This window comes from Centropristis striata, chromosome 13, assembly GCF_030273125.1.
Source record: "Centropristis striata isolate RG_2023a ecotype Rhode Island chromosome 13, C.striata_1.0, whole genome shotgun sequence".
Classification (NCBI taxonomy): Eukaryota; Metazoa; Chordata; class Actinopteri; order Perciformes; family Serranidae; genus Centropristis; species Centropristis striata.
In genome coordinates this window covers 15328648-15349123 of record NC_081529.1, presented here as the reverse complement: position 1 = coordinate 15349123, position 20476 = coordinate 15328648, and the positions used below count along the sequence as shown (strand labels likewise).

The 20476-nt window shown below is 42.6% G+C and overlaps 1 protein-coding gene across 1 annotated transcript in view; it reads left to right on the top strand.

Annotated features, from left to right (window-relative positions):
• Window positions 1-2522: 2522 nt before the first annotated feature.
• Window positions 2523-20476, top strand: part of syt3 (synaptotagmin III) — a 37660-nt gene continuing 19706 nt past the window's right edge. Inside the window, exons 1-6 of the mRNA XM_059348041.1 lie at window positions 2523-2787; window positions 7686-8034; window positions 9026-9441; window positions 16772-17158; window positions 18798-18921; window positions 20059-20235. Coding sequence (XP_059204024.1) covers window positions 9291-9441; window positions 16772-17158; window positions 18798-18921; window positions 20059-20235 — 839 coding nt within the window. The 5' untranslated portion in view covers window positions 2523-2787; window positions 7686-8034; window positions 9026-9290. The remainder of the gene's footprint in view (window positions 2788-7685; window positions 8035-9025; window positions 9442-16771; window positions 17159-18797; window positions 18922-20058; window positions 20236-20476) is intronic.

The following is a 20476-nucleotide window of genomic DNA, read 5'->3' as shown; positions in this document are numbered from 1 at the left end:
CTTTACAAACTCAAAACTATTTTGTACAAACTTTTTTGTTTCTAGGATTTAGCAATCCTGTGAATCACTAAACTAATATTTAGTTGTATGACCACAGTTTTTTATAACTGCTTCACATCTGTGTGGCATGGAGTCAACCAACTTGTGGCACCTTTCAGCTGTTATTCCACTCCAAGATTCTTTAACAACATTTCACAATTAAGTTACATTTCTTGGTTTTGCTTCAGAAAAGCATTTTTGATGTCACCCCACAAGTTCTCAATTGGATTAAGGTCCGGGGATTGGGCTGGCCACTCCATGACATCAATGTTGTTGGTTTGGAACCAAGATTTTGCTCATTTACTAGTGTGTTTGGGGTCATTGTCTTGTTGAAACACCCATTTCAAGGGTATGTCCTCTTCAGCATAAGGCAACATGACCTCTTCAAGTATTTTGACATATGCAAACTGATCCATGATCCCTGGTATGAGATAAATAGGCCCAACACCATAGTAGGAGAAACATGCCCATATCATGATGCTTCACCGTCTTCACTGTGTACTGTGGCTTGAATTCAGTTTCAGTCAGAGTCTGGGGGTCGTCTCACAAACTGTCTGCGGCCCTTGGACCCAAAAAGAACAATTTTACTCTCATCAGTCCACAAAATGTTCCTCCATTTCTATTTAGGCCAGTTTATGTGTTCTTTGGCAAATTGTAACTTCTTCTGCACATGCCTTTTTTTTAACAGAGGGACTTTGCGGGGGATTCTTGTAAATAGATTAGCTTCACACAGACGTTTTCTAACTGTCACAGCACTTACACCTAACTCCAGACTGTCTTTGATCATCCTGGAGCTGATCATTGGCTGAGCCTTTGCCATTCTGGTTATTCTTCCATCCATTTTGATGGTTGTCTTCCATTTTCTGCCACATGTCTCTGGATTTGCTTTCCATTTTGAAGCATTGGAGATCATTTTAGCTGAACAGCCTATAATTGTTTGCACCTCTTTATAAATTTCCCCCTCTCCAATCAACTTTTTAATCAAAGTACGCTCTTCTTCTGAACAATGTCTTGAACGACCCATTTTCAACTACCTTTAACACCTTTCAACTAATTGCCCAATTGCACAGCCTTAAGAGCGTGCATATCACAAATGCTGGGTCTTGTTGGTTTTCTGAGAATCTACTGCATCTACTAGTACCTTGTTTGCCATGTAGCAATACGAAATATACTAAAAACCTGGATTAATCTGGTTAGTCACATTGGACTGCTATTAGTTTGAACACTGCTGTATATATAACTAAATTTCCATGTGTGATTCAGCTGCTCAACGTATTAAAGGTCTATTTAACTGAATACATTTTTGTCCCTGTATTTCTGTGATTCTCCAACAACAGCGGAGTCCATTAACTCGAAGGGTTAGACACAGATGACCTTCTAATTATTTTGTCTGACAGATTTGATGAGATTTTTGTGGATGGATGTGATTTGATACAGAATTGGACATCTGGATATCATAGCTTCATTACTATGCACAAATTCAATTATAATTCAATTACATGTTTCTTCATTTTGTTAGTCAACTTCCCTCTGAGAATAAGTCAGGAGCCCCGAAGGGTGCCCTGAGGAACACCATTTTAAAAACAACCACTTTGATGCAATGTCTAAACCTATTCCCGATCGACTGCGGAGGGTTCTCATTATCCTGCCGGTGATGTTACCATAAAACACAGAAACATTTTTATGCGCCCCCTCTCTGCCTATATGAGGCCTGCCGGAATATCATAATCCAATCACGACTCCAGTAAGACTGTGTCTCATTCTAACTAGATCACGGCCTCTGTATACTGTACCTCAGCTGCTCTTCTTGTTGAGGTTTCCACACACACACACACACACACACACACACACACACAGGCTAAGAGCCATGTCCTTTTTTTGGCTCAGAGCCGAACAACATTGGCCCTCCATTCCATCTCTGCTCTCTCCCGCCTGACATCCGAGCAACACCTCCTCCTCACACTCCCCCATCCCCACCTCCACTTCCACCTCGTCCTCCTCTCATCCCAGGGATGCAACCATAAAAAGAGGTAACATTTTATGTGCCCCCCTAACCACCAACCACCAGCACCAGCTCTCCAGGGGCATCTGCAGGAGTATTATTATTATCTAATCACAGCTCTAATAAGACCAAACAAGATCCGGGGTCCTTCTAACCCAACATGTACCCTCTAGGCTGAGAGTGGCCATTACCCTCCACACCATCACCGGACCCCCTCAGGTCCCCACTAACACACACAAGCACACGAGCACGCACACACCACTTCTCCCTCTCTGGCTTTCTCTCTACACGCCCCACATACATCAGTATGTCTTTAGCACTGGCCGGGCTGTACAGGCAGTGAGAGGAGAGACAGAGTATTAGTATTCAGAGCACAGGGAGGAAAAAAGGAGAGGGAGCGAGCAAGCAACCGAGTGAGAGAGTGAGAGGGAGGGGATAGTGAAATAGAGAGGAGGAAAAACACAAGGAGGGGGGAAAATATAAAAGAAGAACACAGGAAACGGGAGGGAAAAGCGGGGAGGGAAGAGGTATCATATTGTTCATTTCTCTCTCTCAGTCTGCCATCCCGGTTGCGGGGCTTATTGCTCGGTGCGTCTTCGAGAAAAGAGAGAGAGAGAGAGGAGGGGGTGGACAGAGCGAAAGAGGGCGGAATGCCCCTTTACAAGCGTCGCATCTGACTAAAACAGCGGAGAAGCTCGTAAATCGTAAATTGGACAGGGGGAGACATTGGTTTCTGCAACGCCAAGGTAGGAAGATATTCCCTTTGTTACTCCTGTGAGCAGCATGCATTCGGCTCTGTGATATCTGCGATGTGTGCGTTCTTCGCATCAGATCTCCTTTGATCCTCCATCCCGCACTGGGCTCTGCTGAATATGCCCTAAATTTAGCAGCATGTGTCTGTTTTCCATTAATATTTAATGTATATTATTTGTGCATCACCTAGGCTCTTCCATATTGCATTCTGTCATCGGTAGGTGAATGTTTCGAGCATATAGTGGGATGCATATTGTGTGGAGGCAGCCTATATACAGGCTATGTAGGCTGCAATAGCTCATACAACAGAGAACAGGCTCGTGTCTGTATTAAAACTGTATCAATGGCAGCTACCATCACTGATGATGATGATGATTTAACTTTTTTTCGCTATTAGATATAAGATGAACAGACAGTGGGGCGCGCGCACGAGCACGCAGAAAACACACAGAAGACAGGTTGACGTGCGTAAGACGTGCGTAATTCCCCCTCCACCCCACCCACACCCCCACCTCACTTTCCCCAACCATCAAAGGCACAGTTGCTCTCGCTTCCCACCACGGAGAACCATATTTATGCAAATGGTCAAAAAGCCCCAACCACTGAGACACACTGACTCACCGACTCTGACATAGCAGTAGGTGAAAAATGAAGTGAAGGCGGCCCGCTGTCTGAGTGTGTGTGTGTGTGTGTGTGTGTGATTACACTCCCTGTCTGTAAATAGGTCCCGCTCTGCAGCTCCACTGGCTGGGCAAGAGACAGGAAGAGCAGCACCAATATCCCAGGGTTCCTGGCTGGCCACTTGCTCTCTATTTCCTGTCCCATGTTATAGACTATTTAGACACTTCTTGCCGCTCCAAGAGGCCCAGAGTGGAGGAAAGGTGTGAGAGCCTAAACAGCAACCTTTGATATGTGTGAATGTGGGATAGGAATAGGTAGAGATAAAAGGAGAGCATGTCGGCTTGGATGTTAACGGGTGTTTGATTGCATGTTTATAGAGATATATGGTCATCAGCAGATATTAACGCCCCCTTTCTCCCTCCTCATGTTATTTATTTTCTGAAAGGGTGTTCAGGAGCTGAAAGGGTGTCCAGGAGCTATTATAGGAACAACCTCGAGGCTCAGGCTCGGCAAAGCTATTACCTCTAGTCAATAGACATTAATATCCCCACGCTCAATCTTGGCCTCATACAGCGCTGTCTCTGTCCAGGCGAAACACAGTGCTGCTCCTCTGCTGGAGTAACCAAAAAGATGTGTTGTAGTAGCCCTATCTGTTTACCCCTGTGCATCAATCTGTCACAGCCGAATGAGCAGAGAGGAGCGATGATAGCATTGTCAGAGGCAGACATCGCTGTGGCCTCGAAAGGAAGCGATGCAAAACAAAAAGGAGGATATGCCAGCGCCGGTGGAGCGAGGTCATGACCTCTATGAATCAGGGATAGTCCTGACGAATGGTGGATGATCTAAGGGTACATGAGTACATCGATTTGAGATGGTACACAACATGATAGGGCCCAGCAGGGTACAGCAGAGCAGACAGCATCAAAGTCTGCAATAGAGTGGAGCAGGTCACAGGGCCAAGTCACCAGTTTGTACAGTACAGCAGACTGGAAATTACACATTTTTAAAGGAAAAGCTGATAGTGCTAAAAACGCCATAAAATCATGGACGGAGAAAGTGTGAAATTCACTCAAACAATTAAGCAAATTTGCAGACTTTAAAAAACAAAACAAAAAAACAAAAGCGTTCAGGGCAAGCATGGGAGTTTCAATAAAAGATGACTTCCAGGTGCAGATGAAAACAAAAGAAAGAGTGTGGCAGCAGATAGGAGGACTTGAAAGCAGGTTCAATGAGATCCGACTGAAACATCCTATTAAGTATATCCAATGGATTAGTCTCCTTTTGTCTACAAAAGCATTATGTTCTCACACAAAAAAGGTGTGACTGTTCTCAGTTAAATTTTCCGATTATGAAGGGGTTCAGTTTCTCCCCACGAAAATACTTGGACATTTTAGCAATAAATAGTAATTCCTATTAGACAGCGGAAGTGAGACTGAAAGAGACTTTTATTAAGTTAATAAGGATATGATCTTAAACCTGCCAGATTGTGAGGTGAAATTAAATTCAGAAAAACCTCAAAGTAATAGTACTACTACTGTCTCCTCAGCTACATCTAATAATATTGATCCATTTGCCTCTGAATTGGAAAAGCTAAAACGCACATATTTGATTCAATACAAAGGCAAGAATATCATTTGACTGGAAAATGAAATCCCAAATGATAATATGGGGTTGCAATAGATCACAGGTTTGTGGTAAGCATCTGAAAGTCTTCTACTTCTTATTCAGCAGACAGCAGCGTTTCAAACGCCTTATCACTGTAATTCCCAAACCCAGCTGAGGTGTGTGATTCATCCCTCAGAGACAGATTGCACATACAGATTTCAGATTTCAGTCGCACTCTCTAACATGATCCTTGTTACTGAAAAACCTGCCCCCTGGGTTTTATCAAATTCACATTTGTCCTGCTCAAGGATTTTTGTTTGTTTCTGGCTGTTTTTTGCGATGGAATTTCTGAGCAACGGAGAAAACCACTGGAATTTTTGTTGGAGGAGTGCTGAGCCAAAACATAAGAAATCCAATACAGCCACTCCAAAAAGAATGAGGGGGTGCATTTGATATTAGATAAATATTAATTTGTGTATGCCCCAGCAATAAGAAATAGCATTCCTGTGTCGAGTTGTTTTTTTTCCTTCACATTTTGGATTTGTATTGCGTTTGTTGGATTTTTCTTTCTCGGCTCTCTCCTACCTAAGGGCGCCTCCAAATCTGTCCTGCCCGTGCAAATACAAGAATGATCCCTTCATTATAAGGGGATACAAATATAAACGCCTCATCTGCTTCAGCGCCTGTAAGCTAGATTGAGGATGTAACGGCTGGACTGAGCCATTAAAAATGAGACATTTAGCTGATGCTCTTATCCTTAGTGATTAACAGGAAGGGCCAGCCAGGGGCTCAGTGTCCCACTCAAGGACACCTGTGTAGGCTTCGAGTCGCAGCCTCTTTCCCACTGATACACCCTTGAATTTGGGTTTATGTCTATTGATGCTTACTGGGAGCCTGGTCCATCTCTCTGCTGCCTTTTCCCCTGATTTAGCTTGTGATCTGATTGACCAGCTTCTCCCATGATTGGGCAATGACCTCCTCCAGTTTCCTTCTTCTTTCATTGGATAGCACCTCTGGATACAGTTTCTCCTTTCTTCGTAGTGTGATTAGACTCTGACCTTGCACGCCGTCCGGCCTCCTTCACCCAATCGGACAGTGACCTCACTGGTTGACTGGTCTGTGTTGTGGTGTATTTGTTCCCTGAGAGTATTGATCCCAGGCAGAACAGCAGTCAATGGAGCGTCTGTGGGAGGTATAGTGTTGCTCTGTACGCTATAGTAGGAATGTGCATCTCTGGGCATGGCGCTGTCGGTGTGGAAGGATTCGTCGACATGTTTCTGAAGGCATATTTATCCTTGAATAACCAGCCTCTGTAAATATTTTGCTTGTTGTAAATTGCATCCCCAAACCCTTGATTACCATTGTTGCTGTGTCACCCCTCGCCGCCAGCTTCCTATGTTTTTCTCTGCCCTTCTCTGCTCCAGTTTTTTTCCTCCCTCTTTATCTGTCTCGCCTCCAATTTAATGTCAGCATCTCTTCCATCCCTCTCTCTCCGTCTCCCTCTTCCTCTGTCTTGCTACACAATCGTTCTTTCTGTCTGTCTGTCTCCTCCATTTCTTCTTCGCTTCTCCCTCCCTCCTGATGCTCTCACTGGCATTTGAGGCGGCCAGTTTTGTGCCAGACAGCCATTCCTCAGATTGAGATATCCTGGGTTTTAAAGTCACTCAGACAGATTTACTATCTTAATGGGAGAGAGTGGTGGGGGTTGCGAGAGGAGGGCTGATGTAGGATGTAAGGTCTGGATGGCGTTTTGATTAGCTAATTTCTGATTCATTTCTGCAATAGGCTGAGCTGAGATGGACAGATAAATAGACTCTGCATTATCTGAGTTTCTTTTAGACTGACAGACTATCCTAATGTGACAATCAACTTCTCAAAGGAGACAGGGACAGAGGGCGAACAAGAGAGGAAAAGTATGTTTCTGTCTTGAAGATGAGAGGGAGGAAAACTAGAAAGGGAGTGGAAGCATTTCGTGTTTCGGAACTTGTTCAGAGTGAAACATGTCTTTGCCTAATGCAGTGATGGATTGATGGGTAGGAGACAGATGGACACATAAGGAGTGCTTTGCTAGGGAGGTGCCACTCAATGCACAAAGAGTGACGCTGACATTTCACAGAACAACATACATCAAATGATCAATAGTCCTTCCCCTGTCCGAGCAGGCACCTTGCTTGAGAAATAGGTCCTCTGCTTCACAAGGACGAAACAGCTCCGTGGAGAAGTGAGCTGACCTCTCACTGTGAACATTGTTTTGCCGGTGATTTATTTTCAAACCGCACCACAGCTTGTGCAAGATTTTTGGCCAGACATATTCAATATCAGGGTGCTTTTTTTTTGCAATGGATCTGTATTATTAGACACAACTTTGCATACATTCTCCTCGTTCGGAGTCCCTGGAGACTCACAGACTGTGAGAAACTGGAGTTTGGGCATTGACCTGCTTTTATTTAGACAGAATGAGTTCAAAATACAGACAGTATGCTAAAGAAGTCTAGTTTCTCCTGGATGAAAGGACAAGGAGCACACACAAAAGGCAGTTAGACCTAATTCATCTAATTATACTTCTGTCTGATGTTTTAGGAGATTTTTTAGTCCAAACTTTGATGTGGTTTTGCAGTGCATTGGTGTTAACTATATTGACTGATTGATTGTAATTGCTTTTCAGGTGATGTTGGAGAGCTTTAAAAGAGTCTCCAAAAATCCGACAGTGGGTTCAAATCCACGCTGATGTGTTGGCAAGACCACGGAAACCTCAGTTGGAGCTAGATGACTAAAGGCTCCACTCAGTTCCCAACTTGAAGTTAAGAAAAAAGAGGCACTTGTCTGCAGGCTCCCAATACTGGTCTTGGAAACATTAGGAAAATAACAAGCTAAAGGTTATGCATGCACTGCAGGCATAACTCTGCGTTCCTCAGCCAAATCTATTTGCAAAGAAAATTGTACATGTCGAGTGTCCCCGCTGTGGCTTGCAAATTCAACATGGCCCAGAACGTCGAGAGTCAAGTTCAATAAAGGTAAAACACACAAATCACAGCTTTATGACATTATTAAAGCTAATGAAATGCTTTAATTCGGATTGTTTCTTCAGAAAGACGGATTTATATAGCAAAATGTGAAGATAAATCTGAAGTAGTCCTTGGTTCTTTCAGGCAAAAGACTGAATATGTGGAATAATTTTACCTTTTAAAATAAAAGAGAAACCAGACCTCTTTCACTCTCACCGTGTTTGTAGTTCCATATTTGTGTTTTAGGGGACTCCACACAAGACAGCTCATAATTATCAAAATTACTCTGTAATTACAGTAAATAGTGTTTTGCTTTGAACGTTTAAAGGATGGTTGACCCATTGGTCAGTTTTAGACACCAAAATCATCACTGTATCCCTGAAGATCATTGACAGCAGGGCTCCTTATAATTAAGTCTGCACCATGTCGAGCAAGTACTAAATCATCTGGCATTATTCAAAGTAAGAGGATTGAGATGAAAGCAAGAAAAAATTTAAAATGAATCTTTTTCTATGTATCGTACCCATTTCTACATCTTGAAAATAATATCTTTGAGAGATTTAACATTTTGTTTGGGACATCATTTTAGCTGTACAAAATTTTCATTTACCTCTTTCGCTGCACCATTTTTGGTCCAATTTAGGCACTGATGCCCAGCCCGATGTTTTCCTACTTAACATAACAATTAATAAACCCATGTTTTTTCATAATATGGCTTTACCTTTATTTTGCCAACCTCAACAGAATTCTTAAGCATTTAGCTGCACTTGCAACAAGATGAAATTTTCTCACTCCTGTTGTCTAGTATCACTCTTTATAGTGTATGCTAAAGTGATATTATGTAGCACACGAGCCAATGATCTATCAGGGACACACTGATGGTTTTGGCATCAGTGTTCTCTCTTAATGGGTAAGGTGACCAATCTGCCAAAAACTTGATTTGTACACTTTTATGTCCTTACACTCACGTTGCCAATTTCTTTCCTTTTATCTCTTGCAGGGAAAGTGAGAGGGGTGGGTGTCGCTCAGTCATACATGGGCACGTCAGTCTGGTCTCTGTGATCCAGGCCAAGGCACCCTGCAGAGCCCCTCGTGTTCTTCCTTTATTGCTGCTGCCCCCTCCGCCTCCTTTTTCTCAGTTCACACCTTGAAAAAGGTGGACGGGCCAACACTATACTTACCTAAGCGCCGTCCAGTAGGTGAGGGCGGCAAGGGCTGCGCTGTCATTGGCTGACTGCTGGTGAGAGTGCAATGCGGATTGGAGGATGTCGGGGGACTGGGATGAAGACCTGTGTAAGAAGGCGCTGGTGTTGGTGGAGGAGCTGTGCTTCAACTCGCCCAGAGGTTACAGCCAGAGTGAACGCTGCCAGGAGTTCAGCTACCTGCTGAGAGGTCGCAACAGACAGCTGGACACAGGTAACTGACACACCTGGAACCTCTCATATATTTATTTTGCTGCCTGCATGTGTCAAGACAGACTCTTTGAAAATATCGTGAGCATGAAGGAAGCTCTTCTCCTGTTTCTCTTTGATGATTCAAAGAGGTCTCAGTCGTTTTAGCAGCTCCGAGAGGCACAGCGCTGCTTCACGCTGGATACTAATGTCATCATAGACTGTATATAAAAACTCTCGGTAACGCTTTATTATAAGGTCCTTAATAACCATTAATTAACAAGTAATAAGGCATTGTTCTCGCTTTAGATCTGGTAGTTGCAAAAAGCATAATTAACTTATAGTTAACTTATAATAGATGAGCAATAAAGTATATTTTAATATCAATAAGCAAACTAAATAAGGGGTGGGTCATGGGTGTTTGTAATGCCATTATTAACACTTATATAAGCTTATAAACACACAATAATGTTAATAAGCATCTTGTAAGGACTTACAAGGGCCTTATTACTTGTTAATTAATGGTTATTACAAGGACCTTAATATAAAGCGTTACCAAACTCTCTCCTGCTGTACCAAAATTCGACCAAAATCTCTCAGATACAGGCGCTGCCCGTGTCATGATTATCGCACCCCCATTTTATAGCATCCAATAACTAATTAAAACCATATCTATTAGAAAAAAAAAACACTTTAACATAAATCAGCGTGATGAGAACTACCTCAAATGACAGAAACCATATTTTTAGTAATATTTATTTAAAAGGATTTTTAAGTGTGGCCCATGTCCCATCTGCTAACATAAAGGGGGCGGGGCTTATGACCTCTGACCCAGAACAAATAAAAAAACCCCACAACTATTCTGGGACTAAAATTGCATTGTTTAGACAGACAAACCAGGAGAAAAATAACTTTGTTATTTTTTTTTGCATTGGCCCCCTCGCTACCAGACCTGGATTTGACAACATTAACGCAGATAGTGTTAATATTGTCACAATTCTAATGAACTAATGTTTGCAAACACCCTCGCTAACTAATTTATCGTAGTGCTAAATATTACTGCTAGTTGTGTAAATATCCAGTGTTGGCAAAAGAAAATATACAAATATTATGCTTGATGTTGAGAACAGGTGACCTCGCCCACTGAAGTGTTCATCATTTCAGACTGTTGCAGCTTGTCATCATATTTTCTTCTTGAGCATTTTTGGTGCAGCTGATACCAAAGTAGTGGACAAATTAAAAACCTGACCTGATGATGGTGCTAGCTGAAAAGCCAGGGGACAACCAGGTGATTACTGTTCGTCCTGAGGGAGGCATGACTGTCTGTACAAAATTTAATGGCAATCCATCGAACAGACACACAACATTGCCCTCCCTAGGGCCATGCCAGTGAAATTTGCTTCACCCTGCCTGAAAGCAATACTTCACCCAGAAGGTATCCCTGAAGTATCCGAGGTTCACCCCTGAACATTTGAAAGGCTTGTGCAAGTTGGAAGTTTTCTCCTTCACAAAGAACAGAGGCCGTGGTCAGCCCTTTTCATGTCAGTTAAAATGTATTCCAACTTCACATAAACTTCACACACATCTCCTGCAGAATAAACCACCCCATCTGCCCGTATGCTCAGCAACTTCCAGCACTTAAAACAACCACATTTGGCTTATATTTTCAACTTAATGTATCCAAGCAGACTCCAGCTGCTGCACTCTGTGAAGAGGAAAACTTTGAATTTAACAGACACCTTTCAAGCCTACAGGGGGCGAGTCTTTGATACTGAAAGGATTTTGGGAATTGCTTTGAGGAACTGATCAGCCACTCAAACGGAATTCTCTTAATATGGTCTGCAGTGAAGATTTTAGGATCCCATTATGGTCTGACTCAGGCTTTTACAACCTGACAGGAACAAAAAACAGACTTCTGATTCTAAAAAATAGCATGTTTCTCATAAAAGTGGTAAAAAAATAAATAAAATATTGATTCCAAATGTTACCTTTTAAAAATCTTCCGCAGAAATATTTCAGTAGTTGAGGACATGCAAACGTGACAGATGTTAGGCTCTGAGGTATGAGAAGGCAAATGTTAAGATGAGTGCTCGTGTTTAGAGATTGTTAGAGGTAGTGTGCACTCAGAACAACAAACCATGAAATATTCATCTGCTAGATTGAAATGGCTACAGTACAAGTCCAGCCCATTTCTTTTACGAGCCCCAAAAGAGTCTCAGTAGAATTCTGTGGTTGTTATCTCAGAGCTGGATTACAAATATATATATATATATATATATATATATATATATATATATTTATTCATTCTTTTTTTTTTCTCTTTTTACCAAACCGAGTAGGTGCACCATGGAGTGCATTGTATGCAGAGTATTGTGTGGGGGTTCTCATTGAAGCATTTGGAAGAGCAATGCGCGTTTATGCAGATTAGCATGGATATCTGTGGCTCAGTGTAGATTAGCCTGGATTGGCCGCATGTTGCCTGTGGAGATTTGGATGGCTCTGTGAAGAAATGTCACACCGTGGTTTTAGGCATTGGCCCCCTCGCTACCAGCTGTGATTTTTCGGTGTTTGCTGACGGAAGTCTCCAAACCCTCCAAGGACGACGACCGCCGAAAGCTGTCAGCAAATGGCTTGTGTAAGCAGCGGAGATGTGTTTGATGTGGAGCAATGTACGACTCCCAGTGGGTTTGCATCAGTCGCTGATTGACAGGGAGTCTCAGTCTCTCTTCACGGTGCACTTCAGAGGCCTCCTACCCACCCACCTACCAGCCCGCTGACTCGCTTTTTATGCTTTGTGGATTAGAGATGGATCTTTGACAGGATCAGTACTCGTGAAGGTACAGCAACTGCCCTAAAGAGAGACAAATGGAGGAGAGTGGTTTGGCCCCCGACAGTCCCCGCGCACATTTGATCACAGCCGTGTCTTATCAGTGCACCTGATCTGCCAACCACACACAACCTACTCCTCTGCCTCCTCGCTTTGTTTTTCCCCCTTCAGATCAATATATTAACCTTTCTCATCCGTAAACCCCTCCCCTCTTTTGGTTTCACTCTAAATCATTGTCAGGTTGTTTTCTTCCATCGCCCTCTCTCTCTCTCTCTCTCTCTCTCTCTCTCTCTCTCTCTCTCTCTCTCCCATTGCCTTTTTGGTTTCTACTCTTTCACACATGGCGTGGTAGTTGCATCGACTTTATCACCCCTCCTCCCTCCCCCTCCTCCTGTGAGAAAACAAAAAGGGGAATAAACCCAGTCAGCTTATATGTCTGTTTCAACATGTGCACCAATCTGTTTTCAGCCCTCTCCCTGTCCCCGCCGGACACTTGAATCGTTTTTTACTTCCATACATTCCCCTTCATCATTACTGTCCTTTCTTGATGTTTTCTACCTCATCCTACCTTCCTTTGCCGTCTTTTCCTCTCCTCTCACTCCATCACTTTACACTCCTACTGTCTCCTGATCCCCATCATCCCGCTCCCTCCTGCCTGGCTGTGTCTTTCCTTTTTCTCCCCCTTTTCCATCGCCTGTTCCTCATTTCCCCCCGTGTCTTGTTCACCACAGCGACAGATCAATATCCCCTTGCCCATCCCCCCACCCCCACGGCCCCCCAATCATATCTTTTGAACAAGTGCTGATTAATGACATACACAGACTGATGAATAATTCACCAAAGAGAGAGCGAGGAAGGAGAGGCAGAGAAGGGAGGGGGACAGGGAGAAGGTAGGGGTGACGAACAAAGAGACAGTCGCTGAGGAGAGGAATAAAGTCAAAGCGTGCAGAGGCAGACAGCATGGGAAAAGAAATGACAGCGAGGAATGAGGGGTGTTTGAGGGGATTATATAGAGGAGAGAGTGAAAGAGAAAGAGAGGGAGGACGGATAGAGACAGAAGGCGAACCGAATTCCAGAAGATGTACCCCAGGGCTGAAGGATTGGCTGCTGTTGTTTTGCTTTCACTCATTTGCTTCAGTCTTGTTGTCGGCCTGTTAGAGATAAAATTTCATTCTCTTTTGTGTGATTTAACAGTGTTTATTTCTTTGTCATGCCCATAAAAACACTCAGAATGGAAGTAAATTGAAGGAAAAAGAGGGTTAAAGAAAGGATACAAATCTGGTGGGGGTTCAGGAAACATTTTAAGACGTTGCTGTTGAACACAAAGGTGATGATTAGCCTGCCCGCAGACAGGAAGGATTATTAATTGGTGGCCCTTGTCTGGATGGAGCCCAAGATGGCGAGAGGCAAGAATTCTAGTTAGATGCTGCAAGCTGGGGAAGCGTCCTTGGTTAGCGAAAATCTGCACATGTACCGTAATGAGTCTTCTCAGTCTACTTACAACCTATGAATATTCATGTTCAGGGCTCTGGGCCTACAGTTCATTGTGGGCTCTGATTGGTCCTTTTGTCAAAACAATCATCAGACCCAAAACATGCTATTTATAAAGAGACTTCAAATGGCTCAGGATAATTATAAATATTCATTGTATATTTAGTCTATTTATTTATAAATATTCATGGGATATTTATAGGGTTTTTACAAATTTATGAATTCACAAATTTACGTATCATAGGCTCCGACATGTGCAGATGTGCACTTCAAAACCATAACAGAACTACAAAAGTTCCCCAGCTCTGGAGCTCATGTGGCTCTCTTTCATTCCTGCTCTCTTTGACAGGAGCTGTTGCTGGAACTGTCCGGCAGTCTGGTGCTGAAACTGCTCTTTTCTTTTATTCTGTACACTTTTTCATTTGGATGAGTCATACTCCAGCCTCCCCAACACACCACACATCCTCTACCGCCCCATATTAACACCCCCAACCTCCCCCCCATCCACAATCCCATCCACCCCTCAAACTAAATCCTTGAGCCGTCACAGATTAAGAAGCTCATAACCATGAGGAAATGCAGGATGACATAGAGACATCACTGTGGGTGTTGGTGTTTTTTTTCTAATTGTTTGCCCCCCTCCCCGCACCTCGCCTCCTCTCCTCCTCTCCTCCCCTAAGAATATCCACTCCGCCAACGTTTGCCCCCATTTTAAGCTCAGGATTCAAATGTGGGATACGAGCTTCAGGGGATGGTTGCATCAATTCACGCCTACAGCTGATTCCTTCTCCTGCTCCGTGATCTGTGATTTTTTATACGTTGTCGTGATGCTGGGGATGGTGTGTGTGAGAAGGGGGTGTATGGCTTTTTGATCATGCAGTGGGTTGCTGTTGATGTGTTAGGCATGTGTTAATAAATAAAGACAGGACGTGTACACAATGTAGGTCAGTCCACCTCTTTAGTCCAGAGGGAAAAATCTCAATAACTACTGGATGGATTGTAATGAAAGTTTTTATAGACATTCATTATCCCCATTAAATGAATCCTACTAACTCTGACCTATTCCTAAAGGACCACCATGAGGTTTATGTTTGTGCTTCTGAGGGAAATGTCTAAACAGCTGCTGAATGGGTTTGACTAACTAAGATCATTCATCCTGCTGTGGACCAAACAAACAGTTGAGGTTCTTATATTTTCAACAAAACCAAATAACTGAAAACAACTGAATAAAGTGTAGAGCTCTTAAAATAGGTCAACAAAACAAAATAAAACTCTACTGAAAACTAAGGCCTAACAAAAAAAAAAAAAAGATGTGAACTCAACAGACCTGATAGGGCAACTTATATACTAGCTAACCAAACCAATAAATATAGATAGGGGAGGACATCATAATTACAAACTAAAACTTAACACAACAACCATGATCCCCCCTATCCTTGCCAGCGCTTTTGGTCTGGTCCGTGGCTCGGGCCTCTGTATAACCAGGGTTCTTCCTCATCTTTTGCTACACCAGTTGGAAACTCAGCAGCCATGTAACCAAACTCAGAGACAAGGAGAAATATGAAATTAAACCAACTAGAAATACAACAATGCCAATAAATGTGTGCTTCTTCTACAAAATATGTTGTCAGAAAGTGCTAATAAAGAAATTCTATCTAAAACAAATGTTATTTTAAATGACTGCAAATAGAAGTGACTAAATAATGAAGTGTTAGCGACATTAATTCAGCAGATGCGGTCGTCACACAGCCTGTGCTGTAGTTTGTGTTTAGTGCTCAGATAGGATGGATACTTTATTTGTCCCTATGGGGAAATTGGTTTGCAGCACAATTACAAGGCATTTCATCACAACTTCACAAAAGTCACCACCAGACCTACTCATGCACATACAAACACACATACTAAGTGCTTTGCAATTAATTACATATAAGGAGAAAAAAACTGGTCAGACCAGCTGGACATCCTCTGTGACCAGGAAGGAGCAGTCAAAGTGCTTGGGGAGGATAAGGTGTTTGAGATGTCAACAATGCAAATGAGGAGGCAAGGGGTCACCCACAATGCAGTTTGCCTTCTCCATCATTCTGTCTCTGTAGATGCAGTCCATACTGTAACATAATCCTGAACAGTCTGCTGGCCATTGTTGCAGTTCTTCAAACCGTCCTTTCCTGTGTCTCAGTAGATTTACCAAACCAGCAGATGATTCAGAAGTTTACAAAAACCTTTCAATAAAGGCACAGGAAAACATTTGGAGCATTTTGCTCTTTCTATTTCTTGAAAACGTATTCTTTGCTTTGAGTGCTGCTAATTAGAAGGTGATAGCATGTTATCACACGAAACAGAGCCGTCTTATGACCTGCTGCTAGTCTCCTAAAGGGGTGGGGCAGTGGTAAAAACCATGCAACACATACACAGAAATTGACAAAGTGTGACAAACCTCCAGGAATAGCACATACAATGGGAAAGAGATGCTTGTAACCTCTGCACAATGACTTGTTTCACAATCAGAATTTGATCCATTTGCTCCAAGAACATTTGGAAAGTCAAGAATAGCTGCACAATTTAATTGTTTTTATCCCCATTCAAGTGAACACAGAGAGTTAGTGGCTTTCATAGGAATGAACAGGCCTCCGCCTCTGATGCTCTTGTCTTTATACATCCACAAAGTGGAACTGCTCCTTTGGCTGCACTTTGTGTTTACTGCTAACTGACAGATGTTAGAATGCTAACATGATAGACTAAGATGGTGCACATGGTAAACATATAGTATATAAATCTATATAACTACTATATTTCATCATGTTAGTATTGTCAGTGTGAGTATGTTAGAATGCTGATATTAGCATTTAGCTTTGCCTACAGCCTTACAGTGCTACATGTGTGTCTTGTTAAAAAATACATGAGATTTCTTTCTTTCTGTGTAAATACATGTATAATGATAAAGTTATGCCTCCCTTCTGTTGGTTTAATCTTCTCTTTTTATCTATTTACCTTCTTCTCCCTCCCCTCGATGTCTTCTTCTTCCTCTGCTCGTCTGTAGAAATCTCTGTCAGTCTGCTGTCGGTCATCGTGACATTCTGTGGCATCGTCCTCCTCTCTGTCTCCCTCTTTGTCTCCTGGAAACTCTGCTGGCTGCCATGGAGGGACAAGGAGGGCGGAGGCCTGAGTCTGACATCTGGGTTGCTGCCCGGAAGCGCCGGTGTCGGAAGCCTCGGAGGCACCGGGGGCTCGTCACTCATACCCCCCCTGCTGCAGAGGAAGGAGGGCCACTCCTCATCCTCACTCTACCCCTCCCTGGGCCAGCACCACCCCCATTTCTCTGACCTGGTCGGGCTGGAGAGGGGGGAGGTCGGAGGTGTGGTTGGGGGGCCGCAGGACACCCAGGAGTCCTCCTACCTGGACATGGACTCCTACCCCAACAATGCTGGTGAGAGAGGAAGGAAACTCTCAGACATTAGACTCTTAATCCCAGTCTGAGTGTTAGAGTAATGTAATGCCTTGGTCAATAACTTCTCATTTTAATACACTCACAGGGAACTGAATTTAATACATTTACCTGCGTACAGTAAAAATAATTTATCTGTGCAGCAACCATGTGATGAATGCTGACTATAATTGTATATATAAATGGCTTTTCTTTCAGTAGCTTAACATTCAAGGAATATTACTTTTTCATGTTACAGGCCTAGTCTCTTATTACACACACTTAGTTATACAGGAGGACGTTTTGAAGACTTTGAAATAAAATTTAAGTTACAACTGTATTTTCAATGGATTGATTTTTTTTTTTAATTTCTTGAAGCAGCAGACTATGCAGAAACATATACTGGGCTTTTGAGATTTAATTTCATTGCTAACATGTAAGCCCTGTTTTGGCCTCTTCAGACCCATTACAAAATCTCACTTTTAGCTGTTAAATGCTCAACTTTCTTAACCAGCTGGTTTTATCAGAGCTTGTTGAGAGAAACAGCTGTCTGACAGCACTGTACACAAAGTTCATGTAAGCAGAGAAACTGAAGCAAACAGTTAATGTGCCTTAAAAAGAAACAATGAGCTCCGACGCTCGCTGGAGCTGCCGACTTGGCGCTTAATTCTGTGTGGGTTTGTTACTACGAGAAACCCTTTTACATTACACACAGTCTTTGATTTAATCTTCAAATATAAAAAAAATATCAATACAAAAATTACAGCTCCAACAAATTGGATTAATGAGTAATGAGATGATTGACAATTGAAAATTAATTGGCAACTATTATGACCATGAATTAAATGTTTTACTTGCATTCACTAAGGACGACATATGCTCATTAATGATGCTCACACGTTCTAACTATATTTAGTATAGTTGTGACATCACTTTGCTCGTTTAAAGGCACAGCTTGTGAGCGCAGGCTGTGCACATTTCTCTGTGGATTAGGCGTTTTGGTACCTTTACAGTATTTATTTAGCACCAAGACCTGCTTTATTATCAAAAAATAAGTGGAAGTCTCATTTTGTGCATGAATAATCATTAGTTGCAGCCTTAACACAAATACACATGAAGATATTGATCAGATTGAGATCTGTACCAGAAAGCATGTGATGGTGAAGTTAAGCTCAAGAGGAACCTTAATAATTAGCAACAAGAAGCAGTTTTAACAATGAAATAGAGACTTAGAATCTGATAGATGTTTAGGAGCTGATTCAATGAAATGGCTCAGTTAACAGCTATGAGTTTTCACTCTGCTGGTGTATTTGTTTTGGCTGTCAACACTGGTGCAGGTTGTTTATCATTATTTACAGTCAAATGTTTGAGGCATCCTTTCATATATCTTTGGCTTATATGCCTTTCCTGCTGGCTCATGTTCTGCTATTGTAAACATGTCAGTTCATGCCTTCTCTTCCTGCTGCTGTTAAATCACTCTCTGTTAAATCAATGTTATACAATCAATGCAATCAATAACACCAGCCCGGCAACACAAAAAAGACATTGCTCTGAGCCGATGTAATGACCGAAGCCACAATAACACCGACAACAGAGATGTGAGTCATCGAGGATTGTTTTGTTCATTTTCTCCCTCTGTTAGGAACTCTGAAGCTGAGTCAGACATCTCCCGATGTCCCCAACGCAGAGGTGGGAGCCCAGCCCCATAAAGACCTGCCCAATGCTCATTCCCAGCAGCAGGTCACCGCCCGGACAGTGCCCAGCGTGTGAGTATACCGCCACGTACATTATCAAGTGTAGTAGTTGCTCGTTGGTGTGGTTTTGTATTTAAACTCCTTAACCTTGTGGGAGTGATCATTAAAGGAAAAAAATCATTGAAAAACACATGATTAAAAATGAGTACCTGGTGAAAAGCTGTTTTTCTGAGCACACTGATAAAGACCACAGTGCTTGTACAAAGTTGGCTTTAATCTTGCTTGCCGCTGATGACGGCTTTTGAGGTCTGTAAATTATCTTGGATTTTGTTTTGAACCTCTCCATATTAGTTTCATCTTGAAAAAAATTTTTTTTTTAAAAAAGAATCTGGTGCAGATATTAACTAAGTTTTGCCAAATCACAACTACAGATATCTCACTGAGGTTTCTGAGTTCATCCTTCAGTTTTTTCAACAACATTCGATCAATTTCGTACTTGGCGGGTTTGTCGCTGAGGACACAAGGAAGGCCAGTGTCAAGTGCAGGCTCTCAGAGATCAACAGGACGTATTTATTAATGGTGCATTATGAACACAAGGAGAAGTGCATTGATGATGAGATGGGACCCCTGCACAGCATTCTGGGTACAGCTCACTCTCTGTCTCTTGCTACAGTACACTGAAGAACAGGTGGAAAAAGAGAGATCAGCAAGGTGAACCATTTTAAGAATCAGCAATCAGCAGTACTTACCTGAAATAACTAGCAAATAACATGTATATTTTAGCATTGCAACGGTACGTTGTTATGTCATAGCAGGACCACAGGAAGCGCAGTGTGAAGTTGTTGGATGAGCCACTATCAGCATGTTCTGAACAAGCACGGCACTAGTTAATTCTACAGAAAAGCCTCATGCAGAACCATTCACAATTCTTAACAGATGTTAATTTGTGTTTTTTTGTGGCTTGTACTCGAGCAGCACCAACATCATTTCACAACACTTTTATGTGATGCATGCATGTGCAAAATAGGTGTGCAAACTCTTATGCAAATAGAAACGGTGGGTAAACTCTGTTTAGACCCGCCACTGCATCTCTGATTAAGCTGCTGAATCACACAGTTGAATAGCATCATTGGTGAGTGTGTGTGTGTGTGTGTGCGTGCTGTGTTCTTCACTTAATATTCACCCTCTGAGCTCTTATGTGTCTGTTAGGCCCAAGCCCATGACTCACCAGCTCTCCAGCCCTGATTTCCACGGCGAGGAGAAGGAGCAGGTAACCAGCATTGGGCAGATCAAACCGGAGCTCTACAGGCCCAAGGGCGATCAGGGCGAAGGCAAAAAGGGTGACAACTGCGGCAAGATCAGCTTCCTCCTGCGATACGCCTTCAAGTAAGTCTGCGAGCTTACATCCAAACAACATACTTGCATGTCAGGGTACTCTTATAGGTCCAAACTGTAGCTATAAACAGTGAATTACATCATCACCAGGTTATCCTAAAGATGCTGCACCAGCGTCTGCAGGGAGCCCCATTGACTTGCTGTCTGGAAAAATGCATACTCCTGCTTTGATCAAAATAGTGCAAAACACAAAACTTTTCTACAGTCCTTCTTCTAATTTATAATAAACACA